This window comes from Alligator sinensis, unplaced genomic scaffold (genome assembly GCF_000455745.1).
Source record: "Alligator sinensis unplaced genomic scaffold, ASM45574v1 scaffold608_2, whole genome shotgun sequence".
Taxonomy (NCBI): domain Eukaryota; kingdom Metazoa; phylum Chordata; order Crocodylia; family Alligatoridae; genus Alligator; species Alligator sinensis.
This window is the reverse complement of record NW_005842527.1, coordinates 1,017,346-1,037,306: the sequence shown is the minus strand read 5'-3', so window position 1 is coordinate 1,037,306 and position 19,961 is coordinate 1,017,346. Positions and strand designations below refer to the sequence as shown.

The window sequence follows — 19,961 nt, the reverse complement described above, 5'->3', positions numbered from 1 at the left end:
CCCCTCGCCTCCAGTGGCAGCTCCTTCTCCTGCTCTTCCCCCTGCTGCAGCACTCTGGGCAGGCAGGAGGGAAGCTTCACTTGGGTGGCTCCTGCTGGAGGTGAGGTGAGCAGAGCAGCATCTGGCCAGCTGCAGCTGCACTGGGAATAGCCCCACTAGAAGCTGCATGCTGGCCAGGCCTGGGCCAGCAGGAGTGTGGCGCAGGCTGCCCTGGCAGGAGCAAGTGGAGTCTCAGTCTCATGTGGAGCACCATGGGGGCAGTCGTGTGCTGGATCCAGCCCATTGGCAAGCCAGATCCAGCCCATGGGCCATATTTTGCCTGCCCATGCTGTAAGATCACTTGTTTGGATACGATAGAAATCATGGAAATGTTTAAATAAATAAAAAGGAATTTACGGTCAGTTTGTCAGTGAGCTCTGTACATCCAGCCCTGAATACATTGCCCATTTTACTCACTACTTGCTTTCAGCCACTCCTATTCCTCGCCCAGAACAGTAATATTGAAATGTTTTTTTCCTTTTGCAGGTGCAGCAGGAGGAAGTTACTGAGGTGGATATCTTAGTTAAGGACCAGAGAGTCCTGAGACATTCCAACTACTCTGTTCCTTTGAAAGAAAGCATGCTCTATTCCATCCCCAGGGATAATGATGTCTTATTTACACTTCCCAACCTCCCAGGAAAAGGTATGTCATAGTTAGCTCATCAGTCACAAAGCACTTCATAAAGGCAAGTAAGGATTGCTAGTCCTGTTTTCTAGATAGGAAAACTGTGATGTGCACATGTGAAGGGACATGCCAGAGATACGGTCTCTTCATGACCAGGCAAGGACGTTGGTTGCTGTGGTTTACTTCTCTGCTATAGTAGTCCATGTGTTGTTCCTATTGTTCTTTTTCAAATTAGCTTTTTCTTCAGAAGCTCTTCTGAAATGTTGGCATTAATTGGGCCATCATAGCAAAAAGTTACTGGCTTAATGTTACAAGAAAATATTCTCAAAAGCTCACTTTCTTGAGACTGGAAATGAAAAGTATAGAGGAGATTCCTGTCTGGCTTATTATTAACTATAGGAAATGGCTTTGGTTATTCATTTTTTTGCTTTGTATTGAAAAATGTGTTCAGACTTCAGTTTTGTAAATAAAACTCTGGCAGTTTTGTTAGGTCACATTAATCAGATCTTTTCTCACCTTTTAGCAGATAACTGCTGATCACAGTTAAGTATACCTGGTAGCACCACCTCTGTGTTGTTCGAAGTTCATGTAGAGGTCAAATGAAAAAAAAATCACTTATTTACATCTTCCCTGTAAATGCAGATAACTGTGCAGCGTGCATGTAAATGCAACATTCTTTTATAGATTCATAGATTTCTAGAGTCGGAAGGGACCTCGTAGATCATCCGGTCCGACCCCCTGCACCAGGCAGGAAAGAGCGCTGGGGTTGACTAACCCCATCTAGATGCTTGTCTAATCTCGAACACCTCCAAGGTAGGGGAAAGCACCACCTCCCTTGGAAGCCCATTCCATATTTTGGCAATGGCCAAAGAATTCCGTAAAGAATTTCTTACCATAAATAATTTCTTCCTTATGTCCAATCTAAGTCTATTCTCCTTCAGTTTGTGGCCATTACTTCTGGTAACCACAAGGGGTGCCCTGGTAAACAGTGTTGCATATTCCCCGCTGGCCCCTCCGATGAGTTTGTAGGCAGCCACAAGATCACCTCTCAGCCTTCTCTTGCGGAGGCTGAAGAGATTCAGATCTCTGTCTGTCTGTCTGCATAGGGTCTTACCTGCAGGCCCTCAACCATACGAGTAGCCCTTCTCTGAACCCTCTCAAGGTTATCCACATCCCTCTTGAAGTGCGGCACCCAAAACTGGATGTAGTATTCCATCTGTGGCCTCACCAGTGCCGCGTAGAGGGGAATTATCACTTCCCTAGACCTGCTCATGATGGACCTGCTGATGCAAGAAAGGGCGTTATTACCTCGTCACACTGGCAACTCATGTTCATTTTTGCGTCAACCAGGACGTAGTTTACTTCTAGCTTGTCTTGTCAGCTGTTGCATTACAGACAGTGTATGAAAGGGGGAGGCTAAAACATTTAACTACTTAACTAATCCTTTCTTTAGTAGACATTCAGGATCCATTGCAAACCACTAGTCAGTACCTCCTCAGGCAAGCAGAAACTACAGTAGATGAAGAGACATTACCTGGCAAGTTACCAGAGACACCTCTTGGAACAGAGCCTCCATCTTCATATAAGGTAATCTCTTATTGGTGTACATTTCTAAGGCCCAGTTAACAAAGGAGCAGCAAGTTCTCTCTAACTTGGCATTTAGTGGCAGACATAGATGAGAGTTGGTGGCAAATCTAAGAAAAGGAATGGATGGTTGCAGTACTAGGGTATTGTTGATAAAGACTGAACCATTAACACTGTACTAACTGGTTCTGAAATTTACTATAATAACTTCTTTAGGCGTATCTATACTGTTCCCTTCAGAAGCAAGTAGAAAGTTATAAGCCTACTTCCATGCATATCTGGCTGAGGAGTGCAGCAGATAAAAACATATATAGCTTCTGCAAGTGCATTAAAAGCTGGGGATTTTTTGGTGGTTGTTTTTTTTTGTTTTTTAAAGAATAACGTGTGAGTTTTTCATTTTCAGAATTCTGTCTTGGGGTTTTGTTTTGCATTTGTACAGTGACTTATGAAGCGCGTCTTTCAGAGGCTGGTTATAGTTTTTGTTCCCATTCCTACTTTATCTGAAAAAGCACCCAGATGCCACATCTACATGAGATGCTACTGCACAGTAGTGTTGGGGTCACTAACTGTGATGCGATGCTGCTGTGCAGTAGTAATAAGCTACTGCACAGTAGCATCAGAAAAAGAATGCGGAGACACTACAACACAGTAATACTGGTTACTGCGCAGTCATTTAGTACTTGGTTATGCAAGTACTAAATTACTGCAGTAACAACTGTGCAGTCTGCTGCTCATGTAGGCATAGCCAGACAGCTGCAATCTCAGTGAGGTTATAGTCTGTTATGTGTTATAGGAATGTAGTAATTGCAGTTGTCTAAGGTCTGGTTGTCCAGATTGTCTAAGGACTTGAGGACTCCTGCCTCCTCTCTCTGAGAGTGGCTAGCAGTCAGTACTTAAAAGGAAAACACAAGAAAACTCCTAAAAGTAGACAAGTAAGGGATAATCTATACGTAGCAGGAGTTTCTTCCTGACCGTAATGAGTTGGTGGTTGGCTTTGCTTTCTGAAAACTGATGACTAAGATTCTTCCTAAAATCCCATGAACCCCTGCAGCACACCACTACAAGCTATGCTTCTCTGCCCCCAGAGGCAGGGGCAAAAAGCAGAGAGGGAGCGCCTCTGGAGACCCGGGTGACAGCAGCAGGAGCAATGGGGTGGGGGAAGCAGGACCAGCAGCAGAGAGTTGGACCATCCTGGTTTAAACCAAGGGTTTTCAACAGGGGTTTTCAACTGGGCATACCCTCTGCTGCCATCGCCGCGGCCCCTCTGACCGCTGGGGGATTCCTGCCTTCTTAACTGGCTGCCAGCAGTACACTGACCCAAAAAGGTTGAAAACCCCTGGTCTAAATCATACTGAGCTCTGACCTCACTATGAGGCTCACAAACTCTGTTGTGTAAAAAGGATTTCCTTCAGTTATAAATTATTTTCACACTGGTGTCAGTGACTATGCCCCTGCTCTTTTGTTCTAGAGGAAGGGCAAAGAGTTCAAGATGATGATGAACGTAAAGATGTTATCACAGATGCTTTTGTTGACCAGTAAAGTTATTTACATGAAGTGTGGACTCTCTCCTCGATGCTGCAACTTAAATCATTGTGTAAGCAGAGAGGCCAGGCTACTTTTGGAAAGGCAGCTTGATCTCAGTAAGAGAGGCTGCAGCTGCAAATGTAAATTTTTGGGGAAGGAATGAATAGGGATTTTGCAGGGAAGGGGAGGGGCTTTCCAGGAAATGCAGCACTTCTGCAACTGCTGTTCAGCACATAGAAGTCAGCACCAGTCATGACAAATGGGAAGATTTTTCTGGGAATTCCCTTCCTGGAAGAACTGTTATTGCTGTGCATGTGTTCTGTATAGCGTGTGGCGCAAGAGGAAGAAAGAGCACTGTCTCCATTGGTTTTACCTTGGCTGTCAAACTAAAGCACAGCTAATGTTTACCATAATGGTAGAATTCCAAATTCAGTAGTGTGCTGCTCCAGACAGACCCAAGGTCATACTACCCTCTTGTGGTGTATTGAGCATACTTCAGATGGCTGATTCATATCCCATTGTATTGCACACTATTGCTCTACCACCAGCTCTCCCTTCTTTGCTACATGCATATAGGAAAGGTTGTTCTGGGTATCAGCAGTGAACATGTTTTAAATCTAGGTCAGGCTTTCACTGGATCTGTGCTTTTCTGCTAGGATCAGTAGCTTTTGGAAATTCAAAACTTGCGTTTGTTAAACCCTTCCAAGCCTGAAGGCTTTCAGACTTAGCAGGAGCTAGACAAACTGCCCTTGAAGTAGGTCATAAACAATCTTGTTCTTTGGTTGCAGGTGATGTGCCAGTGGGTGGAACAATTGAGAAACAAGTTATGCAGTTTCTGGCTTGAATCTTTCCCTGTGTTCTTTAATTTGATGGAGGTCGTTGTGGTTGGAATCATAGGAGCAGCTCTTATTATAAGAGTTTTAAAGATGCTGTTTCCCTCCTGTGAACACAAGTAAGTAATTCTTATGTTTTATCCCCCAAAAAGAGAAGTACAAGTATCATAGGAATGTTTAAAGGAGGCAGCCACTGTCATTAACTTCCCAATGGAAGTGTTCTCCCAAGGTAAAAGTTTGTAAACAAAAAACAACCCCCATCCCAATATTTTCTTTTGAAAATTCTTGTTGAGCTTATGACAAATTCTTAGGAGGAATCCTTTGAGAAATCCAGTTTAGGAGCTGAGTTTTTGTCTGTGGCCAGATACTTTTAAGCCCCCACAAAGGCATCATGGTCAAGTATAGGATCCAAAAACTCTGGCTGAACCTCACTGCCATGCAGCATGGCCCTACCAATAATTTTTTACGCTTCAACCAAGGATCTGAAAACCATCAAACCACGTAAGTCAATCTCATGCTGTCCCCAGCTAGCAGAAATACGTAGGCTTCTCTCTGCTCCCTCTGTCATCTGGTGGCAGCTCATCTGCTGCATTCTCAGAGGTAATTAATAAGACACATGTTAACAACACTTTGACAATGGAAAACAATACCTGGAGTCTGGCACAGTAGATAGCCAGAGAGAAAAAGCATTGGCTCCACAAGCAAAGTGTGGGGTTTTGCCATCCCCCATAGGGTTAAGAAAATGGACATGAAGATTTTTAACTACATTGTGCTGAAAGTAAAATAGTATGGGTCAGTCTGATCTTGTTTAACTCCTGGGCTGTAAGACTTAAGGCTACACCCATTTCCCAAATGAGAGAAAGAATGGGAAATGTGCTGCAGCAATCCCAGGCATCCTTAACTGTGTTTTCCTTTGCCTCGTGCAGCCTCCACACAAATTTTATGCCTGCACACCATATGCTTAGCATTGACAGTGAGCCAAATCCCCAATACATCGTGAATAACAAATAAAATACATTGCGCTTATGTGACTAGACTTGCCCTACCTTCCTGAGATGAACTGAAGAACATTGAAACCATTATATATATTTCCTAGTTGACATTTCTCTCCTGGACTCAGTAGTGTTAAAAACTAACCCCTTCTGAACAGTGGTAGTGGTCACCACTCATTTATGTGGTTTTATAATGTATACTTAACTGTTTAAACCAGTCAGTCTGGATTTAGATTCTGACTGCAAACTTCTGAGCAACCCATTGAGAGAGAGCTGTCATGCACTGGCTCTACCAATCTCTTGTGTCAGAGGGAACAGATAAGAGGGCAAAGCTCAGATCTATTTAGTGTTTTCCCACTATCTTACACTTGGATTAGTTGCATTAGCTTGAAATGGAGAGCCCGGCATGTGACTTTGCAGCTGCAGCTTTCTTAGTGCACTTAGTGAATGGTGTAATTGGTACAATTGATCCTGGTTTCTCTATAGAGGCCCTTAGGGAAAGCGGCATAATGGGTGAGTAAACTGAGAAGCTACTTACGAGTGCCCTTTACCAAAGCATCTGCTGTAGTCCCCTCCTGCCCCCTCAGTGCACACAAAGGACACTGTTAAACTAGAGCAGGTGAAGTCAACTGTCAGTGTGGGGAGAGAGCAGAGAACAGACTGGAATTGGCCACTTAAGCTACTTTCCCACTGTAGATAAAACTTATGCCTTTCCAGGAGAGTTTGAACTAAGCAGAACCAGAAAAGGCCTGATCTTTGCCCTCAGGCTGCACAAGGAAGCACCTGATTAGAGCTCTCTTGAGGTAGCTGTCTGAGATCAACACAGGGGAACTGTCTCCAGACTTCCATGTGAAACCTCATTGCTGCTTGTCCAAACCCTCCAAGGAGCAGGTTCCTATACAGGCAGTACAGAGTGCAAGTTGGTGTGTTTACCCTTTTCTAATGCAAAGTAATATGTATCTTTCAGAGGATTGCTTTCCATGGATGACATCCGCATTGTTCCTGTGGTTACAATTAGTCTCCTTCCGGATGTTCCAGAGAAACCAGACACCGTAGAGGAGAAATTGTGTACTTAACACCGGGTTTACTTTTCAGTCTTTGTATGAAACTTTAATTGACCTAAAATTTGGCACTTGAACTTTATGTTGTTTGTTTCTTACTAAGAAACCTGTAAATTGGCTGATTGTGTTAAAGGAACACTCAAGGTTGAGACCCAAAACTAACTTACCTTCCCTGCTCCTCTTGGCAAAGAATAGCAGCTTCCCAACACAAGTGCTACAACAGGTTTTAACTTCTGTGAAGTAATTTCCCAAATGCTAGGATGGAGAACGGGCTCCGGTAAATGAACCCGGTTCAGCTGTCCTCAAATTTGTAGTGGGATGAAATGCAGGATGTCCTGAATTCCCTAGGTAGTTATCTAGCACAGGGGACAGGAGTAGAGCAGAGAAATTACACGTGTGCCTGTAAGACCAAACAAAACTGGCCAACCTCGTTTTAGGTCTGCTACTATTGAGTGTGCCTTGTGGGGAAAATATAATCACTATAAAATATTTGTACTACTATAATAGCAAGTTACTGTGTATGCAAGACAAAACTGAAAGGCAATTTGGTATTTCAAGCACTTTATTCAACACTCAATTTTGTATGAGGCCCCTGCTCCACTAAAAATTGATAGCACTTTTAAACTTGTGTGGCAGGTTTAGTGTGCTCTTTTGTATATCATGGACTGCAGTACCATGTAAATTTTCTCAGCAAGAAGAGCAAAATATCTTTAAAAGACTGGTTTAACTGTACTGAGTGGAGGCTCAGTTTTCCCAGACTAATTTGTATTGCCATGAGTTTTCAAATAAATTAACATTTAAATTGTTTAATAAACGATGTGGCTTGTGGAAGTTCTAAAATGAATGTAGCTAAAGAAAACAACAGTTTGCAGAACATGTTAGCTGAAGGAAAAAAACAAATTGTAATCTAGTTTCGGCCTTGCTATTCCAACTAATAAAATTATTTGTTACAAAGGGGTGGTGGTGGGGAAATAAATACCCATCTTTGCTACAGTGTCATGACTTAAGATCAAAAGGGCAGCTTCTTGCATTGAATGGAGTACTAGGTCTTTGAACACTTGGACCGCCTAGTCCTGTTTAAAAAAATGCTATGAACTAGGGCAATATATATTCCTTGCACATTTCTTAGAAGAACGGTAAGGCCATGCCTACAGGGGAGTTTTAACCAGTAAAACTGCTGACACCGCAGTAGTGACAGTTCATAGAGAGGTGGCTGCCTCTATCAGTGCCATACATTCCCACAGAGAGAGTGCATTAGGAAGAGATACCATACAGGGTTGTTAGCCCCAAAACCATCGTCTGCCTTGCTGCACTTCACACACTGGAAAACGTAATAAGGAGGATGTATTACCCAAGATACAAAGATATAAAGCATACCTAGCCACATAGGAGTATGGCCTGGTGTAGGCGTGACATTCCAGTTCTCTCTTTTAAGTTATTAAATGAGGTGGGAGGGTCACAATTTTTTTTATGATGTATTGGTACATCATCCAGGCATTGCTCACTAACTGGTTCAAAATGAAAAGATCTGAACATTATGTATTGAAGAGCAGCAGATCTTTCCAGGACAAAATATTTTGATGTAGGTGGACAGCTTCTCCAGAGTGATTCTGGGGAAGCTGGTCTACCTTTTACTTTCCCCACTCAGAAAGCTATACTAGACACCTGGAAATTTAACCATCAGCTGAACAGCTGCAAGAATAATAGTTTTCCAGACTGAGTGCTGGCAATGCCTTATATGCAGGTTGATGTCAATGAGGCAGATGTTCCCTTTTTTTTAGTAGTGCATGTTTTACATATTAGCGGAGGAAGGACACAAGAGCACAGCCTCAGGGAGACTTTAAAATTACTGTTTCACTCATGGCTTTAGTCTAACTTAAATTATTTGAAAATACATTGCAAATTTGGGAGGGGTGCTGGTTTTTTAAGGCCCCAAAGTGATTGAATATAACTACATAGCTGTAACAACTAACTTGCTAATGAATGAAAAATAGAACAGATGGTGGCAAGTGTTGTGGGTCAGTAAGTGTAATTTGAGTTGTTCTCCAGACACAGGATGAGGGGAAAAAAAACTGCAGTGTGGCTGGGATTTTAAGAGAACTGTCAATAACACGTGCAATCCTAGAACCACTGAATTATTCCTGCGGTGGTACTAGGTCACTAGTACACTTACATTTAAAGGGAAAAGGCAAAAATATTTTTTTTGGAAGTTTTCACTGAAAAACTCAGAAGGCTCAGACTTGTTATAAGGACCACTGCAGCTTCAGCATGCGTTTCTCAAGCTGAGTGGCAGGGTGTTACAGTGAATATTGTGAAATCCATTCAAGATGCTTGTTACGGCTGATAGCTCTCCAAAGGACAACAGACTGAAAAAGCAACTGTTTTGTGTTGGTGCCAACAACGCTTAGCATGATAGAGGAGGATGTCCTAACTGCAGCACATAAAACAAGCTCACCCATGTGAGAAATGTTGGAAAGGATCAAAGCACCTCCTTTGGTTTTGTCATCTGTGCCAAAGGACAAAACAGGACATTTGTACTCAAGTCTGCAGGGAATCATAGTGGTGTCACTGCTGTCTATTATCATAGCCAAGAAAAAGCAGAGCAGCCCTCCTTGAGCTGGCACTATTAGTGTCCACCTCATTCTAAGTACTGAACTGAACAAGTGTTTTGGTTTATTTATGCTTTACAAAAATAGCTACAACACTGCAACATTACTAGTGCAGGGACTGGGTCATTGATGCCCTTTCCATTTCTGTGTCGTGTCAGTTGAAATATTGGGTCAGTTTACAATAAGCTGACTGGTTAGCCAGAATTGTACCTTACTGCCAAAACCTGCCAGCTACCCAATTCTTTCAGGCTACTGGCAACTCATGTTTAAACTGGCTACTTCAAAAGGCAATACCTTTCTCTACCTGCAGTTTATCCAACCACCTTTCTGAAATGGGAAGGGTGGGACTTTGGGCATCATGAAGGTAATGAATTATGACAGGAGTTCAACTAGGTATATTATTGCATCTTAGGTCTTGCCTAGGTCAGGGTCCAAGTACTGAAGAGCTCTTTGTAGAGTCAGCATTTCCCTCAGTGCCCCCTTAAATAATTCACCACAGCAATGGTACTGCTGGGTAACCATGAGGGCCACAGGAACGCAGCCTCCAGCTCTTTCTAGTGACAGCCTGATTTTCCTACTTATGCCTCTTTTTTCACTAGTTTGCTGCAGTTCTTTCTTCTCACAGCACTACTGCTTGTTCCTTTTGCATGCTAGCACTTCTACATCCACTCTATAAAATGAGACTGCATATGTGACAACGTTGGCCAATGGCCATAGTAGTAAATGGATTTCAGTCATATAGTATATGCTGAAAAATGGTTATCCGTATAACCTAAAATCAGGTCTATTCCTACCTCTCCAGCTTGGGTTGAATTAATTAACTGTTAGTAGCTTAATAAAACTGCATCAAGACTACCAGATGCAAAAATTCTTATTAACATTCCTGCCTCTGTTATGGATTGGCAACTCTGTTGGAACTGGAGTTTCCATCTCAGTCAACAGCAAGAATCTAAATTTAAACGATCACATAAAGCCAGCTTCTGTCCTAAATGCAGAGCGAACAAGTCCCACTACTGCATTTGATTAACATTAACAGATAGGCAAAGGAGGACTGGTCTGAGTTAATTCAAGAGGCAGAGGTAACCTGCAGTTTAAAAAATTATTTTATTTAGAATCATGTTACTCTTAATAATTACAAAAATTAAAAAATAGCACTCAGTGCATTGGAACTACTTTTCATCACTTCTGAAGCTGTTTTAAGACTTAAGGCAGGTTTCTCAAAGTAAGTTTGGTTAAGAGGTCTTAGCATGATCCAAATTCAACTATCCATTTCTCATATTTCTCAATGTCTGCAGCAGATACTGATTTAGAAACCTTTTTCAAAGCCATTTCAAAATCCTCCATAGTTGTAGGCATGTGCATTTCATCTCTGGAAAGATTTCTGATTTCTTCCGGTGTCAAGCCTTCAATACGCCTTCTCATAGCCATCAATGATGCATCTCTGTAGGGCAGGTAAAAAAAAGTTACTTAGGATGAAGGTAGGTTTGGTTGCTTAAGACTTAAACTAAACATTCAAATTAGGCCACAATTTCAGTTTGGAGAACCAAGAGTTGTAAACGTTCATCGTAGCTGTCATTCTACCTTAGATATTTATGTGGCCCCCTAGACAGACACTCTAGCCAATGGGCCTCCCTTTCCTTCTGCAGTAGGATCCTTGAAATTCTACCCCTCAAACCCTGGAAAGTGTCTGCGTCACTGGCTATATGCAATAGTAATGCAAGTGCATCTTGCTTTGTCCCTGTTGCTTGATACAGTATTCAAAATGGAGCATGTTGGTCATCCCTGTAGGGACAAGCAATTATTGACAAAACTGGAGAGAAATTCTTTTCAGAACTGAGTCTAATGAAAGTAACACTTCTAGCTACTGGGGATGGCCAAATAATCTGAATGTGCCAAGTTATGATGCTTATTAGGGCATTAAATGCTTAAAGCATTTCCAGACAACCTATGCCAGGGAACAGCAGCCTACAGCATGTAGGCCAGTCTAATTTTGTGTGTTTGGGGATTTAAAGGGACCATTAAAAGTGCCCATTTAAAGCTGCCTCCTCGGTGCCAAATTTGCTGCTTCCCATTGGTGTTTGCCATGGCTTTCAGAAGCATGCAGTAAACAGAAGGAAGCACAGAGCAAGGAGGGTTCTTTAACTTTAAAGACAAGTCCTATTCTTTAATGCCGAATGCTTTTTATGCTCTACACTTGGTTCCAAGGTATCTATTGTCTCACATTGTAAAATTAATAACTAAGTGGCCAATCTGAGCTAGGGGACAAAATGATTACAGAATATATTCAAGTCACATTCAAGTCACAGGCTGCTTCCAAGTGAGCCTGTACTAAAGTGACTTCAAGTACACCTTGTTTTTTTCCTGTTACATCAAAGCATTTACTGACTGTATTTAGATGTCCTCTGTTGGTTCAACAAGAGTGTAGGAGATACTGAGCTGTGCTGAATGTCTATATACAAAAAGGACTGATGAAGTTTCAGTTTGCACAGCTTGAACTTATTTGCTGAAATCTTCAAGTTCCAAAACCATAAGTTTAAATCAGAAAAGCAAGTTCATGCCCAAAAATAACTAAGTCTCTAATACAAGTCTTTCACCAAATTCCAGCTACTGCTTCGATTTGGCAGTAAAAAAGCTGAAAGGATAGCCCCAGCCCCATGGGAGACAATAATACAATCTCAATTTTGTTCCATGCTAATGGATGAAAGAAGCCACGAGATTCAGAGCAACAACTAGCTATAGTAAGGAGATGATGGCATGAGTGAACGTTGTTGTAATTAAATTCTGGTTAAATTCCCAAGGGTATGAACTACGTTAGCTAAGATTTTTCTTGTATTTTTGTTGTTAGGTATGGAAGGGACATTACTTAGCACCACAAACAAGTACCAGGAAAGGATTTGGATGTTAGATGCAGGTTTATAGTATTTGTACTTATTTAAACTGCTGCTGACAAGTGCTCTGTCTGTTTTAGCTGGCCTAGAACTGTGACAGGAGAGAATCCCAATAACAAACTTTTCATTCCCATTTTATATATACCAAGGCATCAACTGAGCACAAGGTGCACAATGCTCAGCTATTCAAGTCCCTTTGCTGGTGGGATCAAGTAAATGGCGTATCAAAGGATACTAAAGATGCTCCATTTAGGATGCAGCCATGCGTTTATTTGCAACAGTTGCAAATTATTGGAATGCTGTGAGGTATTAAAGTTAATAGGTTAGATAATCCTTGCCTGAAAGGGAGCAACTGTGCAACCCACAATGGCACTTAACACGTACTGAACTGCTTGAATGTGCATTTGGTCATGTTTTAACTGCACTTAGTAAATGTTAAGTTAAATGTATGACACCACCCTTACAGTACTGATTGAGCCTTAAAAAGCAGAATCAGTACTAACTCTCTAGCCTCAACTAGAAACTTAAAGAGCTGTTTTACAATGGTTATAGAGACTGTGCTCTATTCCAAGTCATGTTAACTTGCCTTAACATAAATACTTTCCATCTTTCTATCAAAAAACCTGGTTTCAATCCAAGACGTAGTTTGTTTTTTGTGTTTGTCATAGTTAGAAACAGAATAAATTGATTTTTAGAACTAGCCCTAATGGCTTTATAATGCATTAAGATTTACGCAATACTTTCAAAACACAGCATTATAAAAATGCTAAAATATTACAGAAGACAAAGGCATCCTCTGTTCCTGCAGTAAAGTCCAAATTATGGGTTTTAATACACTGATTGTTCAAGTAAGCGCCAAGGAAAAAGACAGGAACAAGTGAGTGCTCATACAGCATAAATCCATGCAAAGAAAAAGCTATAGGAGTATTACCACCTAAACAAGGTGTGTCACCATCTCATGCTCAGTTTCCAGCATCAACAGTATAATTACAAACAACAGAACAGCAAGACACAAGCTGACTTACACAAAAATATTACACCACAAAAGAAATGCAGCATGTAACTGCAGGATAAAGCTAAAGCAGCTAATGTGTGTTTAAACAATCCTTTTACTCCAATATGAAAATCCTCATGGCATACTTGACAGCTAAACTAATTACAAACAATCATCCCACAGGTTCCTTCCTTCTCTGTGAAGTACTATTTCTTTTTCACACACTTCCACTAGGTCAAAGCTCCAGGACAGTTGGCAACCCTTTGCAAATGTGGGCCATAGCTAGCAATCTCCTCCAGAGACCAAAGAGCAGCCCTTCACATGAGATGCAGCAGCTAGCTACAAACTCAAAGGTAATCTCACCATGCCACTAGCAAAAAGATGATAAAACAGCTGAGGAGTTGGCAGTGTGCCCTTAGTATAATACAGACTGAACTGGACCTTCAGAGGTCAGATCCAAACCTCTTGCAGGCCAAACCCAGCCTGTGGACTGTAGGTTGCCAACCCCTGCTCTTAGTGCTAATTAAGGTTTTATGGCAGCCCAGGTAGACCTTATGCATGGCATCCCTTCACTCTGAGGATTCCCATCTCACTTGACATGGCTCTCTGTTGCTTTAATCTTTTATGATTGCATGGGGATATGCACCCTTAGAACCTCAATGGGATGATCCAACAAACTGCAAGTTAAAACTAACACCCCAGGGACTGGAAAACCTCACACAAAAGGGATAATTCAGTTTAAACAAGAAAACATGACATTTCATTAATATACCATTTTGATTAGGACTGTCACAATTGGTTTTTTACCTTTATGATATCTAGAAAGTGTGGAATAGAAATTTAAATAAATGGTTGTGTAGTAGCTAGCTTTTCTGCTAGATTTTAAACTGCAAGAGTGCCTAAATCAGTCTGTATTTTACTAAGAACTACTTGGTTTGAAATATGTTAAACCCACTATGGCAAACCATTATCAAATAATGAGTTTGTCTATATAAAGGCTGCAACCAACATACCTGCATACATTGGTGATATCTGCGCCAGAATAACCTTCCATTTTCTCAGCAATATTTTCAAGGTCAACATCATCAGCCAATTCAAGCTCTCGCAGGTTTATTCGTAAAAGTTCCTCTCTGCCTTTTGCTAAACAACACACACAAAAAGGTTAAATCAATGCAACCCATGTTCTGAAGACAAGATAGATGTAACAACTGTATCACTATCAAAAACTGAGATTGCCATTACTTCAATTTCGATAACTTTTATATTCGACTGGGGTCTCAGATTAGACCCAGATATATAGCAAGAGAGGTTTAAAACTTAAAAGCACCTCTGGGGGAGGAGGGAGAGAGCCCACAGGGCAGGGATATACAAGCTGTTAGACTGCAGCTGTTTATACCTGCATAATTCTGTAGTGATACAAGCAGAGCAAAACTGCTCCAACTTTAACCCTGCTTCGTCAAAGGTCAGCTAGGGCACTCTGGCTCACTTGTATGACTATAGGCTCATGCAGAGGTAAGTCACAGCATACCAGCTGTTACATACATTGGAGCAGCAGCCCCATCTCCCCTTTTAAAGTAGCTAATACGTATGTTTGCATATATCCCTGCCCAGCCCACCCCCACCTCACCCCCAAGGCGCTTCTAAATTTTAGACCTCCCTCGCTATATCTCAATCTAATCTAATCAGTCAAATATAAAAGCTATCAAAATTTAAGGAATGGCTATCTTAGTTTCTGATCTCCCCATACCCAAGATAAAAAAAGGAAGTCGTTATACCTGATGGTAAAGGAATGTAAATTCTCTTTTCTAGTCTTCGTCTTAGGGCCTCATCAATATCCCAAGGAAAATTAGTAGCAGCTAGTACCATAACCATCTTGGAAGGATCATCATTTTCAGATGCCCCTCCAACACCTGTGTTAGATAGGGATAGGAAATTCATACATATATGCAGATGAAAGCACCCGTTACTCTGTAATATTAATGGAGCTCCTCTACTGTGTTGAAGTTCTACTTTAATTTTCAATTCTACCAGGCATGCTGCGATTATAAACTGCAAGATTATAGGGGTCTGACCTTTTTAGTTAAACCAACAGAAGTTCCTCTACAGATCAAAGTGAGAGGTGCATCAGGTTGCTAGAATTAAATAATCTGGATTTTCTTACTTGTGGGACCCTGTCATAACTCACTCTGCAGATTAGCAATTTTAAATTACTGCATTTAAAAGACACCCAGGATGAAATGTTCCTCTTTAAGTACATTTCTGCAGTGTTTAGCAAAGATAAAATTAAAAGTTAACATTCTGCACAAGTAAAACTGAATTTCTTTTATAGCAAATGACAGACTAGTCATAGAAGTGACTTGTGTGTGCAGTTTTTATGAAAAAGCTATTAAAAAAAAAACTAGTGTCTTCATTTTTGTCCAGCTTCATCCTTTTTTCCTTCAGCAAGAGGGGAATGGAGTCAATGAAAGGTCAAGATTAAAGTAGTATCATCTGAATTTTAAACCAGCATAGGTAACTGATGATAACCTTATGCCGCTTCTACAGAACAAGTAGAAAGTCGCCTGGAATTCTACGTGACAGTTCTTAAAGGAAGGCTGTCCCTGAGGCTGCAAGGGTTCAGTTGCAAATTATTGCTTTACTTTATTGGTGGAACTAGGGAGAAAAAAAAAAATCGTGGGACCATTAAAAGTAGGGTTATAACATGGACTCCAAAGATTGAGAAAGCTTAGTTATTCAGTTTGCAAGAGGATACTGAGATGGCTTTTATGGAGAGGAGTGGGGAAGTCAAAAAGGAGCACTTATTAAACGTATCTGCAGTGTCTTGGAACTTGAACTACTGCCAATCAATGCACCTCTTTTTAATTTTCCTTTTTAAAAATGTTGTAATTAGATTATCCACTCCCTGGTCAAGGAAATTTGAACCTTTATATTTTCTCCTCTAATCCAGAGCCACCAATTGCTAATTAATTTACCATCCATTTGAACCAGCAGTTCTGCCTTCACCCGACGGCTGGCTTCATGCTCTTCTGAGGTTCCTCTGCGACTACAGATAGAGTCTATCTCGTCAATAAATATAGTTGTTGGTGCATAAAACCGAGCCTAGGGAGATCAGAAGTTGACATGGCATTAATATATTTCAGGCTTTATTTAACCTTATTTCTTTTAAATTAACGTCTCCAGAAACATCCATAAAACAGCACAACAATGCAACACAACTGAATACAACAGGTGTAAATATCCAACAAGTATGTATCCTCTCCCACCTCTACCTCCATCTATACGTATCTGGGGCTTCGCTAGTAATGACACAACAGCATATAGCAATGACTTACTGAAGCACAATAACCCCAAGGTCTCATATGGCAACTGTTCACAGCCCTACATAACAAATTAACATCACATCTACCCAAAACTGTCAAGGGTGCAGTCACTTAATAGGAGGCATCAGAACTAGAATGATTGTTCACACAGGGAATTATACTAGAATAATTAAATCCTGGTATAGGCTTAAATTCTATACAGAAAGATGTACTGTTCAACATCTTCATTAATGATGTGGACACTGGAGTCAGAAGCGGACTGGCCAAGTTCGCCGATGACACCAAACTTTGGGGCAAAGCATCCACACCAGAGGACAGGCAGGTTATCCAGGCTGACCTGGACAGGCTCAGCAAGTGGGCGGACGAGAATCTGATGGTGTTCAACGCCGATAAATGCAAGGTTCTCCACCTTGGGAAAAAAAACCCGCAGCATCCTTATAGGCTCGGCAGTGCTATGTTGACTAGCACTATGGAAGAAAGAGACTTGGGGGTCATCATTGACCACAAGATGAACATGAGCCTGCAATGCAATGTGGCGGCTAGTAAAGCGACCAAAATGCTGGCTTGCATCCATAGATGCTTCTCAAGCAAATCCCGGGACGTCATTCTCCCCCTGTACTCGGCCTTAGTGAGGCCGCAGCTGGAGTACTGTGTCCAGTTTTGGGCTCCACAATTCAAAAAGGATGTGGAGAAGCTTGAGAGAGTCCAGAGAAGAGCCACGCGCATGATCAGAGGTCAGGGAAGCAGACCCTACGATGACAGGCTGAGAGCCCTGGGGCTCTTTAGCCTGAAAAAGCGCAGGCTCAGTGGTGATCTGATGGCCACCTACAAGTTTATCAGGGGTGACCACCAGCATCTGGGGGAACGTTTGTTCACCAGAGCGCCCCAAGGGATGACGAGGTCGAATGGTCACAAACTACTTCAAGATCGTTTCAGGCTGGACATAAGGAAGAACTTCTTTACTGTCCGAGCCCCCAAGGTCTGGAACAGCCTGCCACCGGAGGTGGTTCAAGCGCCTTCATTGAACACCTTCAAGATGAAACTGGATGCTTATCTTGCTGGGATCCTATGACCCCAGCTGACTTCCTGCCCTTTGGGCAGGGGGCTGGACTCGATGATCTTCCGAGGTCCCTTCCAGCCCTGATGTCTACGAAATCTATGAAATTCACACTTAAATTTATAGGAATAATTCTCTGGTGTAGAGCAGCCTTTAGACACCTCACAATATGGCCCTAGACTCCACTTCAAGGTGGCAGTTGTTTCACTTTCCCAGTGGTTCATGGACATCACAAGGTCCACAGCAGCTGGAGTATATGAATAAATAGCAGAGGGGGCAGGGCCACAACATTTCTCTACAGCCACTCTCTGTTTTCATGAGACTGCCAAGTCTCCCACTTCAAGCTGCGAGTCTTGAGTTAACATCCCAGTGTGATGCACGCAGCAGTTTTACACCTCTCAGAGCTACTGATTCGGACTGCCTGCCGACTCAGGCAGAAATCACTCCCTTGGTTCTATTGTTTCCAGTTTCTAAGTCTTCGTCACAACCATGAAGAACAACATATCTTTTTTCATAAGAAAACTCAGATTCTGAAGTAGTCCCATGAACCCAGGGAATTATGGCCTCAAGCATAACCTATCATATTAATGTATATACCAAATTGAAGGCTGAACCCTTGTCAATTTTTAAAGTGATTTGCTAAAAATATGCATATCCATGACCAGACTGCAGTGTAAGTCGTTACAGACACCTGTATGTGCAATTTGGAGGCGTAATTTACTAATGGTTTTAGCTCTTGCCTAGGTTTCACTATTCCGGAGATGAAGTTACAACCCACTATTCCCTGCAAAGAGCTCTCAGTCACCATTTCAAACAGCAGGCGAACAAGTTTCTCAGATTCTCCTCTGTATTTTGAGGTTAGTGTTGATGAAGAGACATTGAAAAATGTTGTCTTGCATTCAGTAGCTACAGCTTTTGCAAGGAGGGTCTTTCCAGTACCGGGTGGACCAACCATCAGTACACCCTATTTAAAACAAAAAGAAAGTCTGAAATTAAGGTTGAGCATTAAACCTAGTGAAGAAAATTCAGTGCAACAATCTAAACATAAGAAGCTGTTTTATAGCTTCAGAATTAAAATATTCAATAGAAGCTTTTGCCCAAGCTGCATTACAAGCTAGAGTAATATTACTGTCTTTAAGCAATACCAATAATACAGCCCATAACCATATACTTATTTTACTTTATAGCTTAACTTGATTAGTATTCAGAACAGAAACTAGTTCCCCTAAGGGGTCTGGATTAGGAGGGAAGGTTGGTTTCATAAGACATAGAACACTTATAACTTCAGGTGCTCTTCTTAGAAGAGATATTAAAAATTTCACTATATGTCATAGAATGAGATTTTTTTCTTACCTTCCATGGTCTCCTAATGCCTTTAAAGAATTCTGGCATCCACATTGGCAAGACAACAGCTTCCTTGAGCAATTTTTTGGCCTCTACTAAGTCAGCTATATCATCCCTGATACAGAAGAAAGGAATTTAAGTAGATGGTAACAGAAGGGTCATACCAGCATTCAATTCAAGATGCAAACACTCATCATCAAATAACTATTTAATAGACAATGTGAATCAACTGAGCTTAATTTAGTTTCTATATCAGAGAAGTGTCCTCATCTCTATGCATAGCACTGGACTGACAGGTCCCAGAGTGCATCCAAGCAATTAACAGATTAATTTACATTTCTGCGCACACCCTCACCCTTCTGTCCACATCCAAAAAGGAAATATGTTGATAAGGCAGTCTGGGGAAACATGCTAAAGTAAGCACCATGTGTGCTATAAAATTTCTCCCCAGTGGGAACTATGGCATTAATTGACACCTTTCATCTGTACAACTATAAATTATAAAGCTTGAAGACCAATTAATAAAGGCGTATTGAAGGAAGGGATTAAAAAAAAATTGTTTTTGAGAATTCTCTTTCAAGAGTAAAGCATTTGGTAAACTTTAGAGCTTCCTCTATTAGAATGAGAAACATTGTATGCTATCTTAAGTTTGTAGCATCACCTCACTTCAGATGCATCCTCCATAGTGGCCCCACACAAACCACCAAGTGGCTAAAAAAGTAACCTTCTGCAAGACTGTGACAGGGGGCCTCCCAGGGGCCGAGCTCCACGGCCCGCCCCCTGTCTCTGTGGGCAACCGCCCGCTTATCTCGCCCGCCACGCCTTTGATGATAATTGATTCATATATTGATGTCAATTAAGCAGGAGGCTGCCCATTTTAATGCCCCGATGCCAGGGGGCGCTCTGCGGCTCCAACCTCCCCTAAAACCGCAGCCCAAGCCTCACAGATGGCATCTTGGTGTTCCTATAATCACCAGCCCCACACTGGGCCCCAGAATCATCCACACAGGACCCCTCTCTATGATCCTCTCCACTCAGGCAGCCTCTCCGCCTTCATCCAGGCTACCTCGCCCCCCGAAGCTATCCTTCCC

General features: G+C 41.8%; 2 protein-coding genes across 3 annotated transcripts in view; one reads left to right on the top strand and one right to left on the bottom strand.

Moving 5' to 3' along the window:
• The window catches only part of GINM1 (glycoprotein integral membrane 1), a 26,912-nt gene extending 19,440 nt beyond the window's left edge, over positions 1-7,472 (top strand). Inside the window, exons 6-9 of the mRNA XM_025213428.1 lie at positions 526-682; positions 2,121-2,251; positions 4,561-4,724; positions 6,565-7,472. Of these exons, the coding sequence (XP_025069213.1) occupies positions 526-682; positions 2,121-2,251; positions 4,561-4,724; positions 6,565-6,673 (561 nt within the window). The 3' untranslated portion in view covers positions 6,674-7,472. The remainder of the gene's footprint in view (positions 1-525; positions 683-2,120; positions 2,252-4,560; positions 4,725-6,564) is intronic.
• Positions 7,176-19,961, bottom strand: part of KATNA1 (katanin catalytic subunit A1) — a 35,228-nt gene continuing 22,442 nt past the window's right edge. For both annotated transcript variants that reach the window (XM_006031766.3, XM_006031765.3), the window contains exons 6-11: positions 18,880-18,985; positions 18,332-18,490; positions 16,122-16,248; positions 14,925-15,059; positions 14,163-14,289; positions 7,176-10,708 (exon numbers count right to left, since the gene is read on the bottom strand). In XM_006031766.3, coding sequence (XP_006031828.1) covers positions 10,510-10,708; positions 14,163-14,289; positions 14,925-15,059; positions 16,122-16,248; positions 18,332-18,490; positions 18,880-18,985 — 853 coding nt within the window. In that variant the 3' untranslated portion in view covers positions 7,176-10,509. The remainder of the gene's footprint in view (positions 10,709-14,162; positions 14,290-14,924; positions 15,060-16,121; positions 16,249-18,331; positions 18,491-18,879; positions 18,986-19,961) is intronic.